This window comes from Convolutriloba macropyga, chromosome 2, assembly GCF_964194025.1.
Source record: "Convolutriloba macropyga chromosome 2, txConMacr16.3, whole genome shotgun sequence".
NCBI lineage: Eukaryota > Metazoa > Xenacoelomorpha > Acoela > Convolutidae > Convolutriloba > Convolutriloba macropyga.
In genome coordinates, this window is record NC_134469.1 from 84,749,834 (window position 1) to 84,772,754 (window position 22,921).

Below are 22,921 nucleotides of genomic sequence, written 5' to 3' on the forward strand. Positions count from 1 at the left end.
GGGAGAAAAATGTTGATAACGCGTGTAGTTTAGAGGCTACTGTCGAGGAATCTGATTCTGGAGGTCCGAGGTGCCAACCCCTCCCTAGTCAGAAGTTTTTGCATCATAAATGTTTCTCTGACCTATGCCCCCGACTGCACTGAACTGTTTGCATCGTCAGTCGTTCGAGAGCAATTCATCCGACGTGATTTTGGAAGTTGCAATTCATCCGACGTGATTTCGGAAATTTAATTCAACGGGCTAATTGGAAACTTGAAATCCACGAGGATAATCAAGTTTGAATTTTCTGTTTTAGTCGCAGTTTGTCTTTGGCCTGTTTTTACTGGCTATATGAGAATTTTAATCACCTCTATTTCAAAACGCTATCGGGAAGTTGTTGCGTTTTTGAAGTCCTGTATTTGGGTATGGCACGTGAGAAGGACTGATGTAGATACCTAATTCTATTCTTAGAAGACGAATCAGTTTAATGTTGTCGACCCCAGAGTACCCAGATCAGACAAGACGAGTCCCAAACGAAATACAAATTTATTACACAATCACTGATAATATAATTTTATCTTTATCCTGATATGTAATTTGTTGGGGGGAGTATTTAGGGGCGAGTATTGAGCTCACGGTGGAGGGACACAGTCCAGTAGGTGGAGAGGAAAACGGCGACTTGACTCCCATGTCTCCACATCAGCCCAATGCCAGGATGCTCTTTCTAGACTTTGTCAATGCGCTCATCTACATAGCCGTGTACATTTTTGGAAAGGAAGCGAAAGACAAGTAAGATTGTCATTTTCATAAGAGTATTCGGTGATGGCTGGGGAGTTAATTACTGGCGATAGCTAGATATTGTGACTGTTTTTCGCAAAGGCTTTAGTCTACTAGAATTTTTTGGCGTTCTAAACGGAGGAAACCAGCTATGGCAAAAATTTAGTTTTTAATAGCCGCCGTCAGCCTCTCAAAGGCAATATTTAATTGCTCTCGAGCAAAAGTTTGAGGCAATTGCTGCAAACGCGTGGGTCTTTGCGCTTTTGTTGTAGAATATTCTTTGACTTCTTGAGTGACTGACTTTTTTACGTTTGAGTTCTTCATTTTGAGTGATCTGTGTTGCTCTTATACTGAAATTAAGTTTGTTGCTAAAATAAAATCGATCGCGAGCGAATGAGAAGCAGTGGCATTGTAGCTTAGAGGTTAAGAAATCAGACTTTTAGTTGCAGGTTACGTGTTGTAACCCCACTAGCTTCGGCATTTTCGCAACCATAGAAAACTTCTAAGCAAGCAGCACCCCGCTAAATTGTCTCGGCTGTCGTTCGAGTGTAATCCGTCCGACGTTAGTCGGTTTCTGTTTTGTTGTTTGAAACAAAACAACCTGATTACGACCAAGTTATGATAAGTGATAAGGGTACAGCGTCGTGCGAGACAGACATGTATAGCAGAACACTAGCTTAGAACAAGTTCTAGTCGATTATTGGTTTCCGAAACTTAAACATCTTATCAGTATTTCCACTTTCTCTTTCTGTGTCTTTAAGCTGCTGTTTTACTAATTGAAATCACACATCATTAACTTGACTATTCGTAAAGCTACATGTAACCCTGAAAAGTTTTGAGGTTAGGCTGCGCGTGCGCCGTTTTAACTTCTTGAATATTCCTCAATTATTTGGTCAATTACAATTCGCCCCCATCAATGACTTTTGCGACCATTTGAAATCTTGATTATGCAGTGACTTTACCGCTCAACAATTGAATTTGTGTTTTGTACGTCATTTGTGAATCAAACAACTTTTGCGTCAGCTCATATATCCGATAAGATTTTAATTAAAAATGACTTCTGCTTTCACTTTATGAAATTAACTTTTTAGACATCTCCACTAAATGAAGTCCATTCTGCGAGAGTTTTCCCTTATTTTTCGTATAAAAATTACTCTCTGGTTTTAACTCTTACAAATTTAGAATGTAATAGGCTGACAAACTATATTTTTGTTCCGACCTCCAAATTTATTTAGAGGTTAAGAACTTAATGCTACACTACCGGCTTTTAAGAAAATTTTGGCAAGTCGAATTGGCTTTCTGTGAAGTCTTAAATAAGCTCATATCATTTTTCATTTAATATTCAATATGCTTTATATGCTTTCAAAATTTTTTGATTTTTCAATTTGTTTTCGTTGTTCTTTTACTCACTCTCATAAGTATCAGGTCGTACTGAATTTGTGATAATATATATAATTGAACCAGGTTCTTGGTCTTAAGCTCTAATGAGTTTTGACTTTGACACTTTGTTTTCAAATCTCTTGGCAGTTGATATTTGAGTTTTGCATTGATTTGTTTTTTCGCGTCTCGATATTATTACTTACAGGTCTCTTCGGCCATTTAATGAGGTATAATATAAGCCGTTCAGTAGTTTCGGCTTTGAGCTAATGTGATGTTTGACTTCGACAAATTTGTTTTAAAATAGTTTTTGTGATTTTTCGATTCAGGCTTGCAATTCTTTTTTCTTCTTGACTGTTATTGACTTGAAGGAATGATACTTATTTTCTACCGTTGATCAGTTCAATTTATTTTTCAATGTTAAGTAGGTTGTTTTTGCCTTTGATCTCACTTGTCTCGAAACAATTTTAATTTTGTACCTACTTCCCATTTATATTTCTAATTGATTTGATGCTTTTGACACCGATAGCTTGGGAAATAAATTTTTTTCAAGGTCTTTTTACGATTTGTTTTATTTCCTTTTTGTTTTCGAATGCCTCATTATTTATCAACAAAATCAAGCCATTATCTGATGCAATACTTTGTTTTGTAATTCATGACTTGTCCTGCAACGTTTTCTCCCATTTCATGAAGATTTTTGATGAGACCCCGTGATGTGGCTTGTTCATGCTTTTGTGAATAATTATTGGTCATAGATTACCTAATTCACTATCAAAATGATTTCTCACAACTGTCAAATAGTTTTGACCGCCGACGTTAAATTAGAGGAGTTAATGCCAATTGAGGATATCAATCTAATTGAAAGTTGTTTGAGGTCAGCCTTACAGTTAAGAATGGAATCACATTTAGTAGAAAAACAATTTTTCAGGTCTCTTGCTTTTCACTGCTTTTTTGCGAAAATTCTACGGGGCTATCTCAGTTGTTTTTGTCAATCTGTCAGCAATCTTTATAATTTCAAAAACTTTATTGATTGTATCGTACCTTGAAAAGATTTTTCAGGTTGATTAATTTCTCAAAGAAAAATGGAGGTTCTGAATTAAACTTGTCTCTTTATGGAAATGTTTTTGCTTGACCGTGTCCACTGTTCGATTGAATTTTACCCCCTTGACTTTGAGTTTTTGTGATCTAAATTTCTTTACAAACGTAAGCAGCTGAATTCAATTGCGTGCAGTTTACTACCAGAAGTCAACAGGTCAAGAGAAAAGTGCGCCGGAACTCTCTTTGTCACTTTCTCTTCAAATACTTTTAATAGTATATTATGATATCTTTCATTCATTCAAAGCCCTGTGAACTTTTTTGTCCCCTTCTCCAGGCTACCTCGCCCCCACCTTTTTGGATGGAAACAAGCTGCAATAGATTGTAACTCGCACTAGTTTTGGGCCCAATTCTTCCGACGTCAGTCGGTTTGTTTTTCTCTTGAGAAATATGCTTTTTTAATAGGTTGGAATACTTCCTGTGTGAAGCACAGCTGGCATCAATCCGCCTGTGTTTAATTGTTGGATTTGACGGATTTCTGTCGTTGCTATTTTCCGGTTCTCCGCTGACTATTTTTGTGTTGGTCTTTTTAATGCAAATTTTTCGCTTGACTATTTTGCGCTTTTCTTCTAGAACATTCTTTGACTTCTTTATTGACTTTTTCTCGCTTTCGCTCTTCATTTTTGAGTTATCTCTATTGCTCTCACTCCGAAGTAAAGCTTGTTGCTAATATAAAGTCGGTTGCAGCATATAAAAAGTAAGGGACAAATAGCACAGTTGGTAGTTAATATGATTATGAAGCGGGAGGTCAATGGTTTGAATCCCGGTGGGGTTAAAACTTTCTCCTCCCGCCTGTCGTTCGAGAGCAATTCTTCCGACATTAGTCGGTTTATGTTTCTAAATTCTTAACGACTAATAGGAAATATGATGTTTTGTGGTTTTGCTGATATAAATGGAGGAAACTAACGATGAAGAGAAAGAAATTTTAATAAAATGAATCCGATCGAAAAAAGGATTTGAAACAGGATCTGTAATATTTATATTAGTCCTGCTAACCTTTTTAACACAATTTTTCGTACCATCAACATTTTGTTTGATTGACTTTTCGTCTGACGCTTTGACTTCTCGTCCTCAAAAACGGGATAAAGGGCGCTCGCAGGGCATTAATTTCGCAGTAGCGCTCGCAGGGCATTAATTTCTCGGATATTTTCCGGTTGAGTCCACAGTACGTTTTGGTTTTGCACCCCCCCCCCCCAGTAACAGAGCACGTGTCATCACATAGTAAATCATTTATTAAAAATATGGCACGTTCGTCTGGGGGTGCAAATAATATGCACCCACTAAGTGGGGGGAGGGGGGCACAAATGGAAAAGATGCATTTCTCTTAGAGCCTTACGCCTTGCTAGTCTATAAGTATACGATTCGCCGAAAATGTTGGAGACATATTTTCATGGTGTGAAGTGCGGTTCTTTATCTTGGAGTTGACCCCCTTCCCCTCACAATTCCCCCTCCCTCCTCTTCCGTCTGTCGATATGGACCCTTCCCCTCAACAATATCCCCCCTTGAGACCCCCACTCCTTTCACTGACCCCTTGGTGCAGGCCCTAATTAGCATTCCTAAGCCTCAGCTGTCTTATCGAAGCCAACCGCTCACTGGTCGTTTGAATGCAATTTGACTGACGTTAATGGGTTTTTTGGTAATAGATTGATACCTTTTTCAGAAACTGCCAACACGTGCTGGCTTCCTCTCTGACAATGCTGCTGGATCAGCGTCTCAGCAAGTATGCGTGCAAGGTATCGGGCAACTTTATGGTTGACCCAGTTCGAGCCAGGATAACTTTCGATTATCTGCCCAAAGTGTACGACATTTACTCATTCCTGTGTAAGCCACTTCGAGTACCACCTAAGCATTTCCCAAGAGACAGTACACTGTGCGCGCGAGATGTGCTGCACATGTTGAGCGAATACAGGCTTCTGAACGAGAGATTGACCACGAAGGCAGTCATGCAGATCCTTGCGAGACAGGATTCACGTATCTACGATGAAGAAGACTGCAATTTGGAGTTGGAGGTAATTTGCATGTTTTGATGACAGGGCATCAAGGCTGGGGTGAAGAGGGGGTATCTAAAACTGATTGGATATACCTGTTACTTGCGCAGTTCAAACTATGCTTTTGAATGTTGAGAACGTATATATTGATGTGATTCTGTGATGTGGTGTTGTTGGACTTTACCTCGCATAGACATCTTCACAGAGGCAGGCAATTTACTGTACTAAGTTGCTCACACACTTAATTTTTAGCAGTTAGTTTAGTCCTACTGAGCTTTTGTTTAACTGGGGGAGAGTAATGGTTTTCGCGGCATTTCTTTTTAAAAAAAACGAGGCAAGTAGTGGGTTTCTATTGGTTTACGACTCGAAGAGGAGTATTGTTTTTCAGCTGAAAATCAATAGACAAAAATCAAAAGAATTGGTTAAGATGCTAAAGCCCGCTCATTATTTCCTATTGCATTAGGCTATCATAGTTCGTTCTCGTCATGCCCGCAATTCCATCTACCAGCTCTTGCAATCGAAAAGAGAAGGGAAAAATTTACCTGCAATTTTTTTGCTTGACTGATTTCGTCTGACCCATTTTCAAAAACGGGATAAACAGGTAACGCTCAGAGGGCATTAAGTTCTCTTAGAACCTTTCGGCTTACTAGAAACTAAGTATGCAATTGAACGAAAACAAAACTGTTTTGGACACATAACTTTATGGTGTGAAAGAAGTTCTTTCAACCCCAGCCCCTTATCACCGTTCCACCTGTAGACCAGCGCGCTCGACCCCCCCCCCCCTCTCCATGTGTCCCGTGCACACCGCTGTTCGCCCTCTGTCGTTTGAAAGCAATTGGCACAACGTCATCGTTTCGAATTTTTGGGCAATGTATGATTTTCGCTCTAATTGCTAATAGTCGCGGCAGTTAGTGAAAAAATTTATTATTCAAGCGCTGAGTATTCTTAAATTTGTTTTAATTTTTGTCCGCTTTTTTCGCATTATTCAGAGTGTACTTATCATGCTTGACGATTGATTGGCTTAATCACTCACTGTTTCACCTGAACGGATTTAAAATTTGTTTGACAGGTTAACACTAGTGAATGCATCCAATGTCAAAAGAGAAATGAAATTAAATGGGATTAACCCGAGAGGACCGGTCATCAAACTATATTGCATTTTGTTTTCAGAGCTTATTAGTACGCAGCCTAATAGCATTCGATTTAGAAGAAGTTGCATTTAGGGTAATTATCTAAGTAACCAAAACTGCAGAACTCACAGCAGCATTTGCAAACAATTGGTATGTTTTAACTCTTTCATTATCTTTCTTTTTCTTGTTTTTTTAATGGTTTCAATCGCTCTCCAGGGTTTTCTCTTTTGTTGATGTTTCCCTTTTTGGTGATATTTTTGATAGGCACCGTCACCCTCTCCAAGGCTCTTATTTAGGTGCTCTCCTTTTCCACGAGTTTCTAGTGGCGAAGTATGATAAGGTTCAATGTTCGCTAAGTGTGTAGGTAATTGAAATTGTTGTTGTGGTATAAATTCACAGTGTTATAAAAATATCCGCTCTTTATTTTAGCCTCACTTTCTAGCACATTGGGTGTAGTATTCACTATGCTTGAATTAGCTGCTACCGAATCGAGTGCCTGTCAGTCGTTTGCGAGCAATCTGTCTGACGCTAATCAACTTTGTTAATGTGTATGTTTAGCACATCCTTTTCGTGTCGGCCATCAGGTCACTGTGCTACCTTATAGGCAAAGTGCATTTATTTCTATGAAGATCCATAGGGCTGGATGTTTTAATCTTAGGCTAGCCATACTATTGTACTCTTGATTTTATGTTATAGCTTAGGTTGAACGAAGCTTTATTGCGATCCTGATGATTTTTCTTTTGTCCGACACTTTTTTGCCTCAAACCTTAAACAAGCTATTTTCATCTAATCATGCCACTCGTTAAATGGTTTAATTTACGTGACGTCATTTGTGACATTCGCTAGCAATGTGCGTTAACTTGCATTACACGATTAGTTTTTGATCTTACATGACTTACCTCACTCTCAAAATTACGTCTAACATTACAATTAAGGCCATTTAAGCTTTTTCTAAACACTTTCTAGGTCAGAAAAGGATTTCAATTGCTCTCAAACGAAGTTTGTAGCAATTATGTTAGTCCTGTTGGTCTTTTTTATGCGATTTTTCGCTTGACCCATTTTTCGTCTGCCCATTTGACTTTTCTTCCTCAAAAACAGGATAAACAGGTAGCGCCCAGTGGGCATTAAGTGCTCTTAGAGCCTTTCAGCTCACTAGTCTTGAAGTATGCGATTCACAGAATGTTTTGGAGACTTATACTTATGGCGCGAAGGGCGGTTATTAGAGTTTGACTACCTCCCATCCCCCCTTACTGTTGCCACCTCATCGGCCCACCAGTGCGCCCCCCCCCATCACGCTGCGCTCACTTACGCCCCTTCAATTAAGCTAGCCTCATTAAACCGTGCCTAGCTACTGACGCAGCCAACCGCTCGTCGGTCGCTTGAGAGCAATTCACCCAATGTTAGTCGGTTATGTTTTTTTTATAATGGACGCTTATAATAACCAGGTGAATAACCATTAAACTATGCAGCTTTAAGAGATTTTTAAGTAGTATTCCAGGTAATGTGTTAAATTGTCACGTCATAAATTCTGCCCTTTATCTGTTGTTATCATTGTTCTACGGAGTCCATTTTTGTAGCTATATTTGGCTGTCTGCGATGTTTTGTCCATGCCGTTTTCCACATGCTCTTTTACCACATGCTTATGACGTGATTCCTATATTTTTGAAATAGTCTACTTTCATCTCTTCATAACTAGCCTCTCATTCTTTTGTAGCCTTATAAGCAGAAAATCATTTGACATGTCCGCTGTCCACATTTTTTCAGTTGACGCTGTTGGAATTTATGGAGAGTCTGCTTTCATTTGCCACTATCTTTGTCACTGACGAGATCTTGAAGGAGCCTAAGAGGGCAGCAGCTGATCAGGGTAAATTTGCTCCCCAAATTACATTCGAGCCTGGCTCCAGTGCCTACCCTGCTCATGGTAGAATCAGCATGCTTACTGATGAGGTCGCAGGTGATGTGGATGTAGGTGGGGTGGGGGGTGTTCCCTCCAAGACAGCCATGGTCACACCCAGCCAATTTAGTCAGGTATGAAGATCTATCTACACTCTTTTAGTCATTTGGCCACATTTGTGCCAGGGATCTGCATTCAGCTGTCAATTGGTACGAAAAATTAGTGAAAGTATAGTATTGCTAAATTGGCATTGGTACATGCACACTGAAAAAAGTTAAGGTAAACTTACATTAACGAAGTTAAGGGGCACCGTTGTTAAGGTAACTTTTACGTTAACTTTACTTTAACTTGAGGCCAATAATATCGCTCTTAAGCTATCAGTGAAAAATTTTCATATGGCCTTACTTTCAACCCTCTTACATGTTAGAGGGTTGAAAGTACGGCCAAATGAAAATTGTTCATTAATATCTGTGATAGCGATATTATTGGCCTTAGCTAAGTTTTTTTCAATCCAAAGGATTTGAATAAAATGGGGGTGCTGTGCTGTCTTTAGCGAAAAAGAGTGTTTTTTGTTCATACAGCTGTTTTCGAATGAGCAAGAAATTAAGACGTAAAAAATTTTTCTGTAATCGAGCGGATTTTATTGTTCATGTGCGGCCTTTTCAAACAGTCTTTTTGGCTTTGATTTTTTCGGTTACGAGTTTCGATAGCAATAATTGTGGTTTTGGTTGGGTGATGTTTTGAAATTTTTGGGTATTGAATAGCTAATCCTGATGTTTTCTGCTATTTTGCATATTTTTTAGCCATTTTTGGGATTTTCGGCCCCTTGTGTTTTATTGCATAATTTGAAAAGGCGCCTGTTGCTGCCAGAATTTTCTGAATACCAAATTGATTGAGTTTTTTAAACTTAAAATATTGTTTCTTTGTGGGAAAATGTCAAAGTGTTGTATGAGCATTTGACTGATCTCATTTTGATATAAAAAGGGTCAAGTGTTAGCATGCACTTCTATTATTTAGGGAATTAAATTTTTTTTTCAATACCGCCATCAGCCTCTCCACGGCTATCGTTTAGCTTTCCTTTTTTTAATTCGTTTACCCATCGATTACGTTTTTCGTGAATCACTCTTTCTACTTTCGATTTTTGAGTTACATCACTGACCGTTTCAGCTAGACAGAATTTAAATTCTTTCACTCACAATAAAGCAGGATAAAGCGATCAAGCCCGTTCCTTGAGGCATTAAGCATTTAGCTATCACAGTTTTCTAGAGGGACTGCTTGCTGACATTATTATAAAGCTCTATAGCGTTCAGTTTAGAAGCTGATTAATAGCCGCCCTCATCATCTCAGCCGGCTATTAAAGCGCTCCTATTTTTTACTATTCAAAGAGTTTGAATTCTATTGGGGCGCTGTTTTTTTAAGATGTGTTCACACATTTTTCAATGACTTTGATCTTTCAAAACGGGATAAAGAGATAAAGCCCAGCGGGCATTAAGTTTCATTAGAGGCCCAAAGTGAGCTTCAGTAGTCCCGCAAGTGCTTAGAGTGGTGCAGCTGTTGGGATGGCCTTAATTAAAGGTTAAAAGGTCATTTTTAGGAGTTTTTGGGCTGAAAATGTTGCAATTTTTCATGTTTTTTGTTTTTTTATTTAATAGCCGCACAGCGATAGCTGGGGCTATTATTGGCCTTCTCTTAGTTTTTTTTTATTTCGTCGTCATGATTTTTATTAAGACCATATGACGTCACAGCCACATGTGACGTCATTTTTCGCTCTTAGTGGAGCGAGTTTTTTGTTCATGCGCTTGATTAAATTTTTGGTCACACTTGACTTACCTCACTCTCAAAAATGACTTCCTCACTTTGAAATTGACTTTTATTTACGTTAATTCAAAGAGATAAGGTCAAATTAAGCCTTCAATGCAACGACGAGTTTTTTGGTATGTCTTTTTTATTGTTTTTTTCAGACTGCCGATCTACGAATCTATTGCGGCTATTTTCTGGCAATCTGCCAGCTATGTTTTTTGTTTTAGTCTTACGTTGAAGTTTTTGAAAAATGACGAAGGCCTTTTGCGCAACAAAATAACTTGTTATTACCATTTTATGAGCTATGTTTTGGAACTACAAATACAAACATGCAAAATTATACTAATTTTTGCAATTTTTTTCTAGTTTTTTGAAAATTTTTGTCATTTTTTGAGTTTTTCCAGCTTCAGAGGCCAAGAAATGTCCTTTGTGGGCTAACAATAGAGCACTGCATGGTTTGTAGTAATAATGGGTTGGTTTTCAACATTTTAATGTCTCGAAATTTGGCATTTTTTAATATAAAATTTGCAATTTTTTCAAGGGTTCCTAAATGTTTTTGTCAATTTTCGATTTTTGTCCATTCTCAAGTGCCCGAAAACCTATTCCATGGTCTGATAAAAAGTTACTGCATGGTTGTTGGCTTCAATGGATTTATTATCAACAATTTAGCTTTTCGAATTTTTGAAATTTTTTGATAAGTTTTGCAATTTTTTTCAAGTTTTTTCAAAACTTTTGTCTTATATTCAGTTTTTCTTGCCTCAGTAGCCAGTTAACCTCATCCAGGGTTTGATAATAAGTTAATAGATAGCTGCTAGGGGGCAATTGAACGGTTTTCAACATTTAAATAGAACAAATTTCTGTTTTTTTGAATTTTGAGATTTTTTGAAATTATTGCCTATCGATCTTTGAGCCAATGAATTTTTTAATGCTTGGAACTGGGTTAATGGATAGCCTCTAGAGACACAGAAATGATTCTGAAGATTTTAATATCACAATTTTCCGCAAAATGTTATTAAATTTTGCAATTGATTTCACTTTTTTTATTTTGTGGTCATTTTTGGGTTAATCGATCTTCAAGGGCCAATGAATTTTTTCAGGTCATGCAGATATAATACTGGACCGATTTCGAAAACAAAAACTGGTCTTGAACATATTTTTGATACATATTTTTTCAAAGGCAAAATTTTTTCAAATTTTGCCTAAGGGAAAAAGCTTCAAGAGTTTTAGTAATGAGTATTTTTTTGTTCAGTTTGTTTGATTGTTTTAGTTTCTAAAAATTTTGAGAAGATTTTGTTTGTGTTTTGGCTGGCTTTGTTCAGTTCATCTGCTGGACCTTTCAGGACTTGTCCTGCTTCGCTTTACTTCATTTTGCCGCTTTTTCAACATTTTGCATGAAATCTTTTTGACTTCTCTAGGCTAGTTTCTCTCATTCTGCTAAAAGTGATATTGAACATCAGTTGCTCAGCAAAGCAATTCAAAATGAACAGAGTCAGTATAAAAAATTGAATCCAGAAATAGAAACGGGATAAACCCATAAAGCCCAATTTTAGATGCCCGCTATTTGAGCGTCGTTCCTTTAAGTATTAGTCACTTCTCTCTAATGCTTATTGGTATTGATAGTAGCCCCTGTAGCCTCTCTCAAAGAAACAGAAGTATGTTCAACTACGAAATGCCATCAAAATAAATCTGACTTAAAAAATATTTTTGTACAAAAATCTTTTTTTTTTCAATATCTATTCTTTCAATCCCAATCATGCTTATTGGAATTAACGGCGGCTATTTTCCGGCAATCTGCCGGGTATGTTTTATTTATAATTTTTAGATCTAAATAAATGCACATCAAAACAGAACACTTTTTGACCTTTTTTTGTTCACTCCCTATCAGAACCAAGGGAGTCAACGGCGGCTGTTTTCCGGATTGTTGGCTGGTGTTGTTTTTGTTAACTGTTGGGGCTAAGTTGTTCACTATTTTTTTGTGGGTGGTTGGAGTATATAGTGATCATCTGAAAGGGGTTTATTTTTCAGCAAAGACCAATCTTTGAATCATTTCCTGATTGCTTCCGCCTGTTCTTGTTCAGAGATGCTGCATTTTCCACTTTTTGATATCGGCAAGAAGTCTAATTAGACTGCTGATTTAGTTTTGGTAGAGTAGTAAAGGGAGCGAAAAATGAGTAGATATCAAGCCTGATTGTTAAGAAACTACCTTTAAATGATGAGTTAGAAATGGCTGCTTGAACAAGTTTTCATTTTATCAAAGCGTGTTTTTTCATTTGCGGCAATTGCACTGCTGCTTCAAGTGATTTTTCTCTTGAGCGCTTCTAAAGTGGTATTAATGTGTATTAATTGCGTCTATTTCCAACTTGTTTCAAATGACTGAAACTTAGATGTCGAATAATATCTAATTTTGGAGTTTTATGCAGTTTTTAATCATTTTTGTCCTCTCAGTTAGTCCCTTCAATTACAGGTCTGTCAGGTTGCTAACAGGGCATAACGGAATCTAGTTTTGCCTTTAGCTGGTAGCAGTTTGTCGATTTTGCTTCAAAATAAGACAAGCAGTTTGTCGATTTTGCTTCAAAATACGAGTTTTTTTGTAATCTTGAGCTTTTTGGTATTCCACCTCACAAGACGCTTTTTAGCGTTTTCTGTAACCGTTTTTCATGGTTCTTGTGTCTTGGTAATTTTGTTTTGTTCGCTTTGTTGATAGCGTAATTGTTACTAAATTAAAAACAAAGATGTGATGGCACCTTTTTGGTCATAAAATATATTTAACAATTCTGCTATTTATTCCATGATCATGCTTTATTTGTTGTCAGTGCGCTTGGTTAACATGTAGCTGCGCAACGAACAAGCACTAACTGTCTCTTAAAGTGTGTTGAGAACAGTTTTTGAGATTGCTCCTATTTTTTTTCTCGGTTTTCCTAATTTTTTGGTAAATGTGGATGACTCTGTTTATCCAACCGTGTGATAATCAGCTGTCGAGCCCAATTCAATTTTTCCAGACAAAACATTTTTCACCTTTAGAAAAGAGTAAAAAAATACTCTCAAAATTTGCTTTTTACCTGACAATTTGTTTCCTTCGTTTGTTGTTTTTATTTGATTGTTGTAATGAATTTAATCGTTTCTATCAGTTTGTGCTTGCCTAGTGTGTAATTTAATGATAACTTCGAGTTAATTCCGCAGTCTGTCAGCTACGTTTTTTTATATCTTCCTTCTGTGTTTTGTAAATTTTGATGTTCTTCTATTTTGCTTTTAAAGCCATTTATGGCTTTTTCCGAGCCTTGTTTTATTGCATACCTTGGGACTTGGAAATACGCCTGTTCCTGCGAGAAGTTTCTATTACCAAAATTGATTTAGTCTCTTAGGCATAAAACATTGTTTTTTTATTGGGAAAACGACAAAAAATGGCGAATTATGTCACTAATTTTTTTTGTTAATTTCTTGCAGTTTGTCGATTTTGCTTCAAAATAAGACAAGCTGGTGAGCCTGTTATGGCTTTTCTGGTTGAGCATTTCATTGATCTCATTAATCTCAGACGGCTACTATAGCGATCCCTTTTTTTGAAAAAAGATTTTTTCACGTATTTTTCATATACTTTGATCTTTCAAATGGGGATAAACAGGTAAGGCCCAGTGGGCGTTAAGTTTCATTAGAGGCTTGAAACCCGCTATAGCAGTCCTTCATGTGCTGAGGGTAGTGAAGCTGCTAGGAAGGCCTTATTTCGAGGTTAAAAGGTCATTTGAGTTTGTCAAAGATGATAAAGGTTTCTTTCAGATTATTATTACTTGCTATGGTAATTTTGTGAGCTATGTTTTGGTAATGCAAACACAACCTCAAAAAAATGATACTATTTTTTGCAATTTTTTCAAGTTTAAAAATTTTTTCAATTTTTGAGTTTTTCAGCCTCAGGAGTCATAAAAACTCCTCGAAGGTCTGCATAGTTTGCAATGGCAATGCGATGGTTTTCAATTCTGAAATTTTTTTGGCCTCGGGGGCCAGAAAACCTCTAGGGTCTGATAATATAATTCTGCTTAGTTTCTAATGGCGATCAGGTTGTTTTCAACATTTTAAAATCATGAATTTTATCAATTTTTTGATAAAGTTTGAAGTTTTTTTTGCAAATATGTCCTTAAAATTTTTTGTCTGTGGTCAGGTAACCTCCTATAGAGTATGCAAGTATGTTATTGAGTACTTGCTATGGGCAATGGTGTTCAAAAATTTAAGTATCTTTTGAATATTACGAGTTAAATCTCGAATTTTTGCATTTTCTGATATTTAATTTTTTCAATGTTTCGGAAAATTCCTAGTTTATCAATTTTATTAGCCAATGCAACTTTTCAAGGCTTGAAAGTGGTGCTTTGTATAGACTCTGTAGACATTGAAATGGATCTAAACAAATTTTTATCAAAAACCTTAGCAACCTTTCATTGAAATTTGCAGTTGTTTTGAGATTTTCTGTAAATTTAGTCATTTTTTTTAAGTTCATCAATCGTTACGGGCCAGCGAAACTTTTTTGCAGATAGGATGTGGTGCATAGAAAAAGTGGTTCTGAAATTTTTAATATTGCGAAGTTAACAAACCCTCTTTAAAATTTCCAATTTTCAATTTTTTAAGTTTTTGTCATCTTTCTTGACTTTTGCTTTGTTTGGCCAATAAAGCTCGTTCAGTTCTTATGCTAGGTTAAATGGGAATATTTAGTTGGATCAAATATGGTCTTCAGGTTAAAAGCCTCAATAATTTTTGTCAGTAATCATCGGCTGCCGTTTCTTACTTGATCTGCTGGTCAGGTACAGTAGTTCTAAGTTTTTCATTCACTTTATTCAAACTTAAAATATGCAGTTCAGTTTTTTAGAAGCATTTGTCGTAGTTCTCGATTTTATCCTGCTTTAGTCGCAATTATTTCTTTTTAAGGGTTTGTGCGTGAGTTGATTTATTTTTTGAATTGTTTCATATTCGGCCTTCAGGGTAATGGCTTCAAGAGTTTTAGCTGATTATTTTTTGGTTTAGTTTGAAGATTTTGGTTTCTGATCACTTTTTTTGTCTTTTTGGCTGGGGTTGTTCAATTGATCTTCTGGTCAGGTATATTAGTTGTCGATTTTTTATTCAGTTTTTTGGATTGTTTTTCAGGACTCGTCATTTTTTGTTTTTACTTCGTCGTGCTGAAATGTTTTTGTTTTAAATTAGTTCACAGCGTCTTCAACATTCGGTCTTTAAAATTTTTCGTTTTTGAAGATCCTTTTGTCTTCATTGGTTTTTTCTCTTCTTTCAATTGCAATGTTGCTTATGGGAATCAACAGCGGCTATTTTCCGGCAATCTGCTCGGTATGTTTTTTTATATAGAAAGGTTCAAGTGGTATTATCATTTCCTGATTTCTTCCGCCTGTTTTTGTTCAGAGATGTGGCTGTTTTCCACTTGTTGATATCGACATGAAGTCTAATTTGACTGCTGTTTTAGTTTTGGTGGAGTGGTAAAGGGAGCGAAAAATGAGTAGATATTAAGCGTGATTGTTAAGAAACTACCTTTTAATGATGAGTTAGAAATTGCTGTTAGAACAAGTTTTCATTTTATCAAAGCGTGTTTTTTCATTTGCGGCAATTGCACTGCTGCTTCAAGTGATTTTTCTCTTGATTGCTTCTAAAGTGGTATCAATGTGTATTAATTGCGCCTATTTCTAAGTTGTTTTAAATGACTAAAACTTGGATGTCAAATAATATTGAATATTGGAGTTTTATGCAGTTTTTAATCATTTTTGTCCTCTCATTTAGTCCCTTGAATTAAAGGTTTGTCAGTTTGCTAACAAGGCATAAAGGAATCTAGTTTTGCCTTAAGCTGGTATCAGTGGATATTATGACTTTAACGCTAATTGTTTTAAGAAATTTTATAGGGGATTGATGATTTCTGCCCGTTTTTGGTGATTTTTTGTTCTGTTGGCTTTGTTCACAAAATATTGAAGCAGTTTTTCAAAATCAGATTTTTGGGTGAACTGGTTTTGTGAAACATGTTAAGAAGTTCATGTACGTTTGGGAGCATTCTAACCTAATCAGTCATACATTAAAAGTTTTTTTGTAATCTTGAGGTTTTTTGGATTCCACCACACCAGACGCTTTTTAGCGGTTTCTGGAACCGTTTGTCATGGTTCTTGTGTCTTGGTAATTTTGTTGGGTTCGCTTTGTTGATAGATATTAATTACTAAATTAATTAATTACTAACAAAAAAAAGTGTGATGGCACCTTTTTGTCATAAAATACATTTAACAATTCTGCTATTTATTCCATGATCATGCTTTATTTGTTGTCAGTGCGCTTGGTTAACATATAGGTGCGCAACGAACAAGCGCTAACCGTCTCAAAACGTTTTGATAATCAGCTGTCGAGCTCAATTTAATTCTACCAGACAATCCATTTTTCACCTTTAGAAAAAAGTCAAAAAATACTCTCAAAATTTGCTTTTTACCTGACAATTTGTTTCCTTCGTTTGTTGTTTTCATTTGATTGTTATAATGAAGTTAATCGTCTCTATCAGTTTGTGCTTGGCTAGTGTGTAATTTAGTGATAACTTCGAGTTTGATTCCGGGTTGATTCCGGAGTCTGTCGGCTATGTTTCTTCAAAAAAAACCCGGGAATTGAAAAGTATTGGTGGTCTATCATTTTTTGTAAGAGCTTTTTCACGTATTTTTCATAGACTTTGATCTTTCAAATGGGGATAAACAGGGCGTTAAGTTTCATTAGAGGCTTGAATCCCGCTTTAGCAGTCCTTCATGTGCTGAGGGTAGTGCAGCTGCTAGGAAGGCCTTATTTCGAGGTTAAAAGGTCATTTGAGTTTGTCAAAGATGATAAAGGTTTCTTTCAGATTATAATTACTTGCTATGGTAATTTTGTGAGCTATGTTTTGGTAATGCAAACACAACCTCAAAAAAGTGATACTATTTTTTGCAATTTTTTCAAGTTTAAAATTTTTTTCAATTTTTGAGTTTTTCAGCCTCAGGAGTCATAAAAACTCCTCGAAGGTCTGCATAGTTTGCAATGGCAATGCGATGGTTTTCAAAGTTTCCATGTCACAAATTTCAAGCACTCTTTCTAAAAATTTTTCAATTCTGAAATTTTTTTGGCCTCGGGGGCCAGAAAACCTCTAGGGTCTGATAATATAATTCTGCTTAGTTTCTAATGGCGATCAGGTTGTTTTCAACATTTTAAAATCATGAATTTTATCAGTTTTTTGATAAAGTTTGAAGTTTTTTTTGCAAATATGTCCTTAAAATTTTTTGTCTGTGGTCAGGTAACCTCCTCTAGAGTATGCAAGTATGTTATTGAGTACTTGCTATGGGCAATGGTGTTCAAAAATTTAAGTATCTTTTTAATATCACGAGTTAAATCTCGAATTTTTGCATTTTCTGAAATTTAATTTTTCCAATGTTTCGGAAAATTCCTAGTTTATCAATTTTATACGCCAATGCAACTTTTCAAGGCTTGAAAGTGGTGCTTTGTATAGACTCTGTAGACATTGAATTGGATCTAAACAAATTTTTATCAAAAACCTTAGCAACCTTTCATTGAAATTTGCAGTTGTTTTGAGATTTTCTGTAAATTTAGTCATTTTTTTTAAGTTCATCAATCGTTACGGGCCAGCGAAACTTTTTTGCAGATAGGATGTGGTGCATAGAAAAAGTGGTTCTGAAGTTTTTAATATTGCGAAGATAACAAACCCTCTTTAAAATTTCCAATTTTCAATTTTTTAAGTTTTTGTCATCTTTCTTGACTTTTGCTTTGTTTGGCCAATAAAGCTCGTTCAGTTCTTATGCTAGGCTAAATGGGAATATTTAGTTGGATCAAATATGGTCTTCAGGTTAAAAGCCTCAATAAGTTTTGTCAGTAATCATCGGCTGCCGTTTCTTACCTGATCTGCTGGTCAGGTACAGTAGTTCTAAGTTTTTCATTCACTTTATTCAAACTTAAAATATGCAGTTCAGTTTTTTAGAAGCATTTGTCGTAGTTCTCGATTTTATCCTGCTTTAGTCGCAAATATTTCTTTTTAAGGGTTTGTGCGTGAGTTGATTTATTTTTTGAATTGTTTCATATTCGGCCTTCAGGGTAAAGGCTTCAAGAGTTTTAGCTGATTATTTTTTGGTTTAGTTTGAAGATTTTGGTTTCTGATCACTTTTTTTTGTCTTTTTGGCTGGGGTTGTTCAATTGATCTTCTGGTCAGGTATATTAGTTGTCGGTTTTTTTATTCAGTTTTTTGGATTGTTTTTCAGGACTCGTCATTTTTTGTTTTTACTTCGTCGTGCTGAAATGTTTTTGTTTTAAATTAGTTCACAGCGTCTTCAACATTCGGTCTTTAAAATTTTTCGTTTTTGAAAATCCTTTTGTCTTCATTGGTTTTTTCTCTTCTTTCAATTGCAATGTTGCTTATGGGAATCAACAGCGGCTATTTTCCGGCAATCTGCTCGGTATGTTTTTTTATATAGAAAGGTTCAAGTGGTATTATCATTTCCTGATTTCTTCCGCCTGTTTTTGTTCAGAGATGTGGCTGTTCTCCATTTGTTGATATCGACATGAAGTCTAATTAGACTGCTGTTTTAGTTTTGGTGGAGTAGTAAAGGGAGCGAAGAATGAGTAGATATCAAGCGTGATTGTTAAGAAACTACCTTTTAATGATGAGTTAGAAATTGCTGTTTGAACAAGTTTTCATTTTATCAAAGCGTGTTTTTTCATTTGCGGCAATTGCACTGCTGCTTCAAGTGATTTTTCTCTTGATTGCTTCTAAAGTGGTATCAATGTGTATTAATTGCGCCTATTTCTAAGTTGTTTCAAATGACTAAAACTTGGATGTCAAATAATATTTAATATTTTATGCAGTTTTTAATCATTTTTGTCCTCTCATTTAGTCCCTTGAATTAAAGGTTTGTCAGTTTGCTAAAAAGGCATAACGGAATCTAGTTTTGCCTTAAGCTGGTAGCAGTGGATATTATGACTTTAACGCTAATTGTTTTAAGAAATTTTACAGGGGATTGTTGATTTCTGCCCGTTTTTGATGATTTTTTGTTCTGTTGGCTTTGTCCACAAAATATTGAAGCAGTTTTTCAAAATCAGATTTTTAGATTTTTGGGTGAACTGGTTTTGTGAAACATGTTAAGAAGTTCATGTACGTTTGGGAGCATTCTAACCTACTCTGTCATACATTAAGAGTTTTTTTGTAATCTTGAGCTTTTTTGGATTCCACCACACTAGACGCTTTTTAGCGGTTTCTGTAACCGTTTGTCATGGTTCTTGTGTCTTGTTAATTTTGTTTGGTTCGCTTTGTTGATAGATTAATTACTAAATTAACAAAAAAAGTGTGATGGCACCTTTTTGTCATAAAATACATTTAACAATTCTGCTATTTATTCCATGATCATGCTTTATTTGTTGTCAGTGCGCTTGGTTAACATGTAGGTGCGCAACGAACAAGCGCTAACCGTCTCTAAAAACGTTTTGAGAACAGTTTTAGAGATTGCTCCTATTTTCTCAGTTTTCCTAATTTTTTGGTAAATGTGGTTGACTGTTTATCCAACCGTGTGATAATCAGCTGTCGAGCTCAATTTAATTCTACCAGACAATCCATTTTTCGCCTTTAGAAAAAAGTCAAAAAATAGTCTCAAAATTTGCTTTTTACCTGACAATTTGTTTCCTTCGTTTGTTGTTTTTATTTGATTGTTATAATGAAGTTAATCGTCTCTATCAGTTTGTGCTTGGCTAGTGTGTAATTTAATGATAACTTCGAGTTTGATTCCGGGTTGATTCCGGAATCTGTCGGCTATGTTTTTTCAAAAAAAACCGGGATTTGAAAAGTATTGGTGGTCTATCATTTTTTGTAAGAGCTTTTTTACATATTTTTCATAGACTTTGATCTTTCAAATTGGGATAAACAGGTAAGGCCCAGTGGGCGTTAAGTTTCATTAGAGGCCTGAAACCGGCTATAGTAGTTTTTCATGTGCTGAGGGTGGTGCAGCTGCTAGGAAGACCTTAATTCGGTGTTAAAAGTTGATAAAGGTTTTTGTTGGGTTCTGCTATGTTGATAAAGGTTTTTTGCAAAAGGTTTCTTGATAAAGGTTTCTTGCAGATTATAATTACTTGCTATGGTAATTTTTTGAGCTATGTTTTGGTAATGCAAACACAAACTCAAAAAAATGATACTATTTTTTGCAATTTTTTCAAGTTTGAAAATTTTTTAATTTTTGAGTTACTTGCTATTGTCAATGGTGTTCAAACATTTAAATATCTTTTTAATATCACGGCTTAAAATTTTTAATATCACGAATTTTTGCAATTTCTGAAATTTAAATTTTTGCAATGTTTCTGAAAATTTTTGTCATGTTCCTAGTTTATCAGTTTTAATGAACTTTTTAATGCTACTTTTTAAGGCTTGAAAGTGGGTTATTGGTTGGACTCTGGAGACAATGAAATGGATGTGAAGAAATTAATATCAAAACTTATAGCAACATTGTTTTAAGAGTTTCTGTGGTTTTAGTCATTTTTTAAGTTCATCAATCGTTACGGGCCAGCGAAACTTTTTTGCAGATAGGATGTGGTGCATAGAAAAAGTGGTTCTGAAATTTTTAATATTGCGAAGTTAACAAACCCTCTTTAAAATTTCCAATTTTCAATTTTTTAAGTTTTTGTCATCTTTCTTGACTTTTGCTTTGTTTGGCCAATAAAGCTCGTTCAGTTCTTATGCTAGGTTAAATGGGAATATTTAGTTGGATCAAATATGGTCTTCAGGTTAAAAGCCTCAATAATTTTTGTCAGTAATCATCGGCTGCCGTTTCTTACCTGATCTGCTGGTCAGGTACAGTAGTTCTAAGTTTTTCATTCACTTTATTCAAACTTAAAATTTTGCAGTTCAGTTTTTTAGAAGCATTTGTCATAGTTCTCGAGTTTATCAAGCTTTAGTTGCAATTAATTCTCTTTCAGGGCTTGTGCGTGAGTTGATTTATTTAATGATTTGTATCATAGTTGGCCTTCAGGGTAAAAGCTTCAAGAGTCTTAGCAGTGATTATTTTTTGGTTTACTTTGAATATTTTGGTTTCCGATCTACTATTTTGTCTTTTTGGCTTGGATTGTTCAATTGATGTTCTGGTCAGGTACATTAGGTATCGGTTTTTCATTCAGTTTCTTGGATTGTTTTTCAGGACTCGTCCTCTTTTTTGTTTTTACTTCGTCGTGCTAAAATTTTTTCGTTTTGAATTAGTTCACAGCTTCTTCAACATTCGGTCTTTAAAATTGTTTGTGTTCAAAAATCCTTTTTTCTTCATTGGATTTTTGTCTTCTTTCTATTGCAATGTTGGTTATGGGAATCAACAGCGGCTTTTTTCTGGACATCTGATGGGTATGTTTTTGACATAGAAAGTTTCAAGTGGTATTTTCTACTTCTCTGGGAATAATTACTGTTTTCAATACCGCCGTCAGCCTCTCAACGGCTAGCGTAGAGGCGCTCTCCTTTTTTAAGTCGTTTCATCTTTCGTTTTTCCTCGAAGCACTCTTTTTGTATTTGATTTTTGACTTTTATCACTCAGTTTGAACTGAACAGTTTTTAAATTCTTTCATTCATTGCAGGATACAATGTTTTGGATATGGTCAAGGTAAAGAAAAAACAAGAGGCAGGACGAAGCGATGGAGCCCGTTTATAAAGTCATTGTGCATCTGGTTATATAAGTTCATAGCGATTACTAGCTGACATTACTGTTAAACTTAACAGCGTTCTGCTTAGAAACTGAATTAATTACAATTGTAGAATCTAACTGAAACTGCTCACCAATATAGAACACTTTTTGACTATTTGATTTTTTTTTGTTTTAATACCTGTCTACACCAAGGGAGTCAATGGCGGCTTTTTGGAATTTTTCCGGCCTTTGTTGTTTTAGTTGGTTGTTCGGGCTAAGTTGTTCATTATTTTTTTTTGGTGGTTGTAGTATATAGTGATCATCTGAAAAGATGGTTTTCCAGCCATGACAGTCCCTTGAATCGTTTCCGGATTTATTGCGGCTGTTTTTAAGATCTGTTCTATTTTTCCACTTGTTTATAGCAGCAGCAAGTCCAATTATTCTGTTGTTTTAATTGTGGTGGAGGTGTAAGGGGAGCAAAAAAATGTTGAGATTGAATATTGAGATATTGATGTTAGAAATTTATGTGTGATTAGGTTTCCGAATTTTGATAGTGTATTTTCTTGCTTGCAGCAGTTCGACTGCTGTTTTAAGTGTTTTTTTAGTACTTCTATAATGATATTGATGTGTACTAATTGCGCTTGTTTCCAAGTGGTTTCTATGACTGGAATTTTTTAGTTGTCAAATTTTATTAGCTAGATTTGGCGAAGTATTTTTGTCCTGTCAGATATTCACATTAATTACAGTCGGATATTCACATTAATTATATTGCTAACTGAACATATAATTTGGCCCTTAGATGGTAGCTGTGAATATTATGACTTTGACACTAATTGTTTCAGAAATTTTTCTTCGGATTATTGATTTCTGCCTGTTTTTGTTGATTTTTTGTTCTGTTGGCTGTGTCCCCCAGATTTTGAAGCAGTGTTTTAACTGAGTTTTTCGGGTAAAGTGGGTTCTTAAAAGAAGTCGAAAAGTTAGTTTACGTTTGAGAGCATTCAAACCAGCTCAATTTTATGTTAGTTTATGTGATGAGCTGTTTTTGTGGTTTCACCATAGTAGCCGCTTTTAGCGGTTTATGTGCGCGTTTTTCATGTTTCTACTGTCCGGGGTAGTTTTTTGTGGTGATTTTTATGTTGGGATTCGCGGCGGCTTGATTTCGTTATTATTTGTTTAAATTTAAACGTTTAAATGATTTCGTTATAAATGATTTCGTTATAATTTTAAAAGTTTAAATGATTTCGT

The 22,921-nt window shown here is 35.6% G+C and overlaps 1 protein-coding gene across 2 annotated transcripts in view; it reads left to right on the plus strand.

Moving 5' to 3' along the window:
- LOC142334800 (radial spoke head 10 homolog B-like) overlaps positions 1–22,921 on the plus strand; it is a 170,851-nt gene that overhangs the window by 135,249 nt on the left and 12,681 nt on the right. For both annotated transcript variants that reach the window (XM_075383110.1, XM_075383111.1), the window contains exons 12-14: positions 597–768; positions 4,889–5,237; positions 8,111–8,374. In XM_075383110.1, coding sequence (XP_075239225.1) covers positions 597–768; positions 4,889–5,237; positions 8,111–8,374 — 785 coding nt within the window. The remainder of the gene's footprint in view (positions 1–596; positions 769–4,888; positions 5,238–8,110; positions 8,375–22,921) is intronic.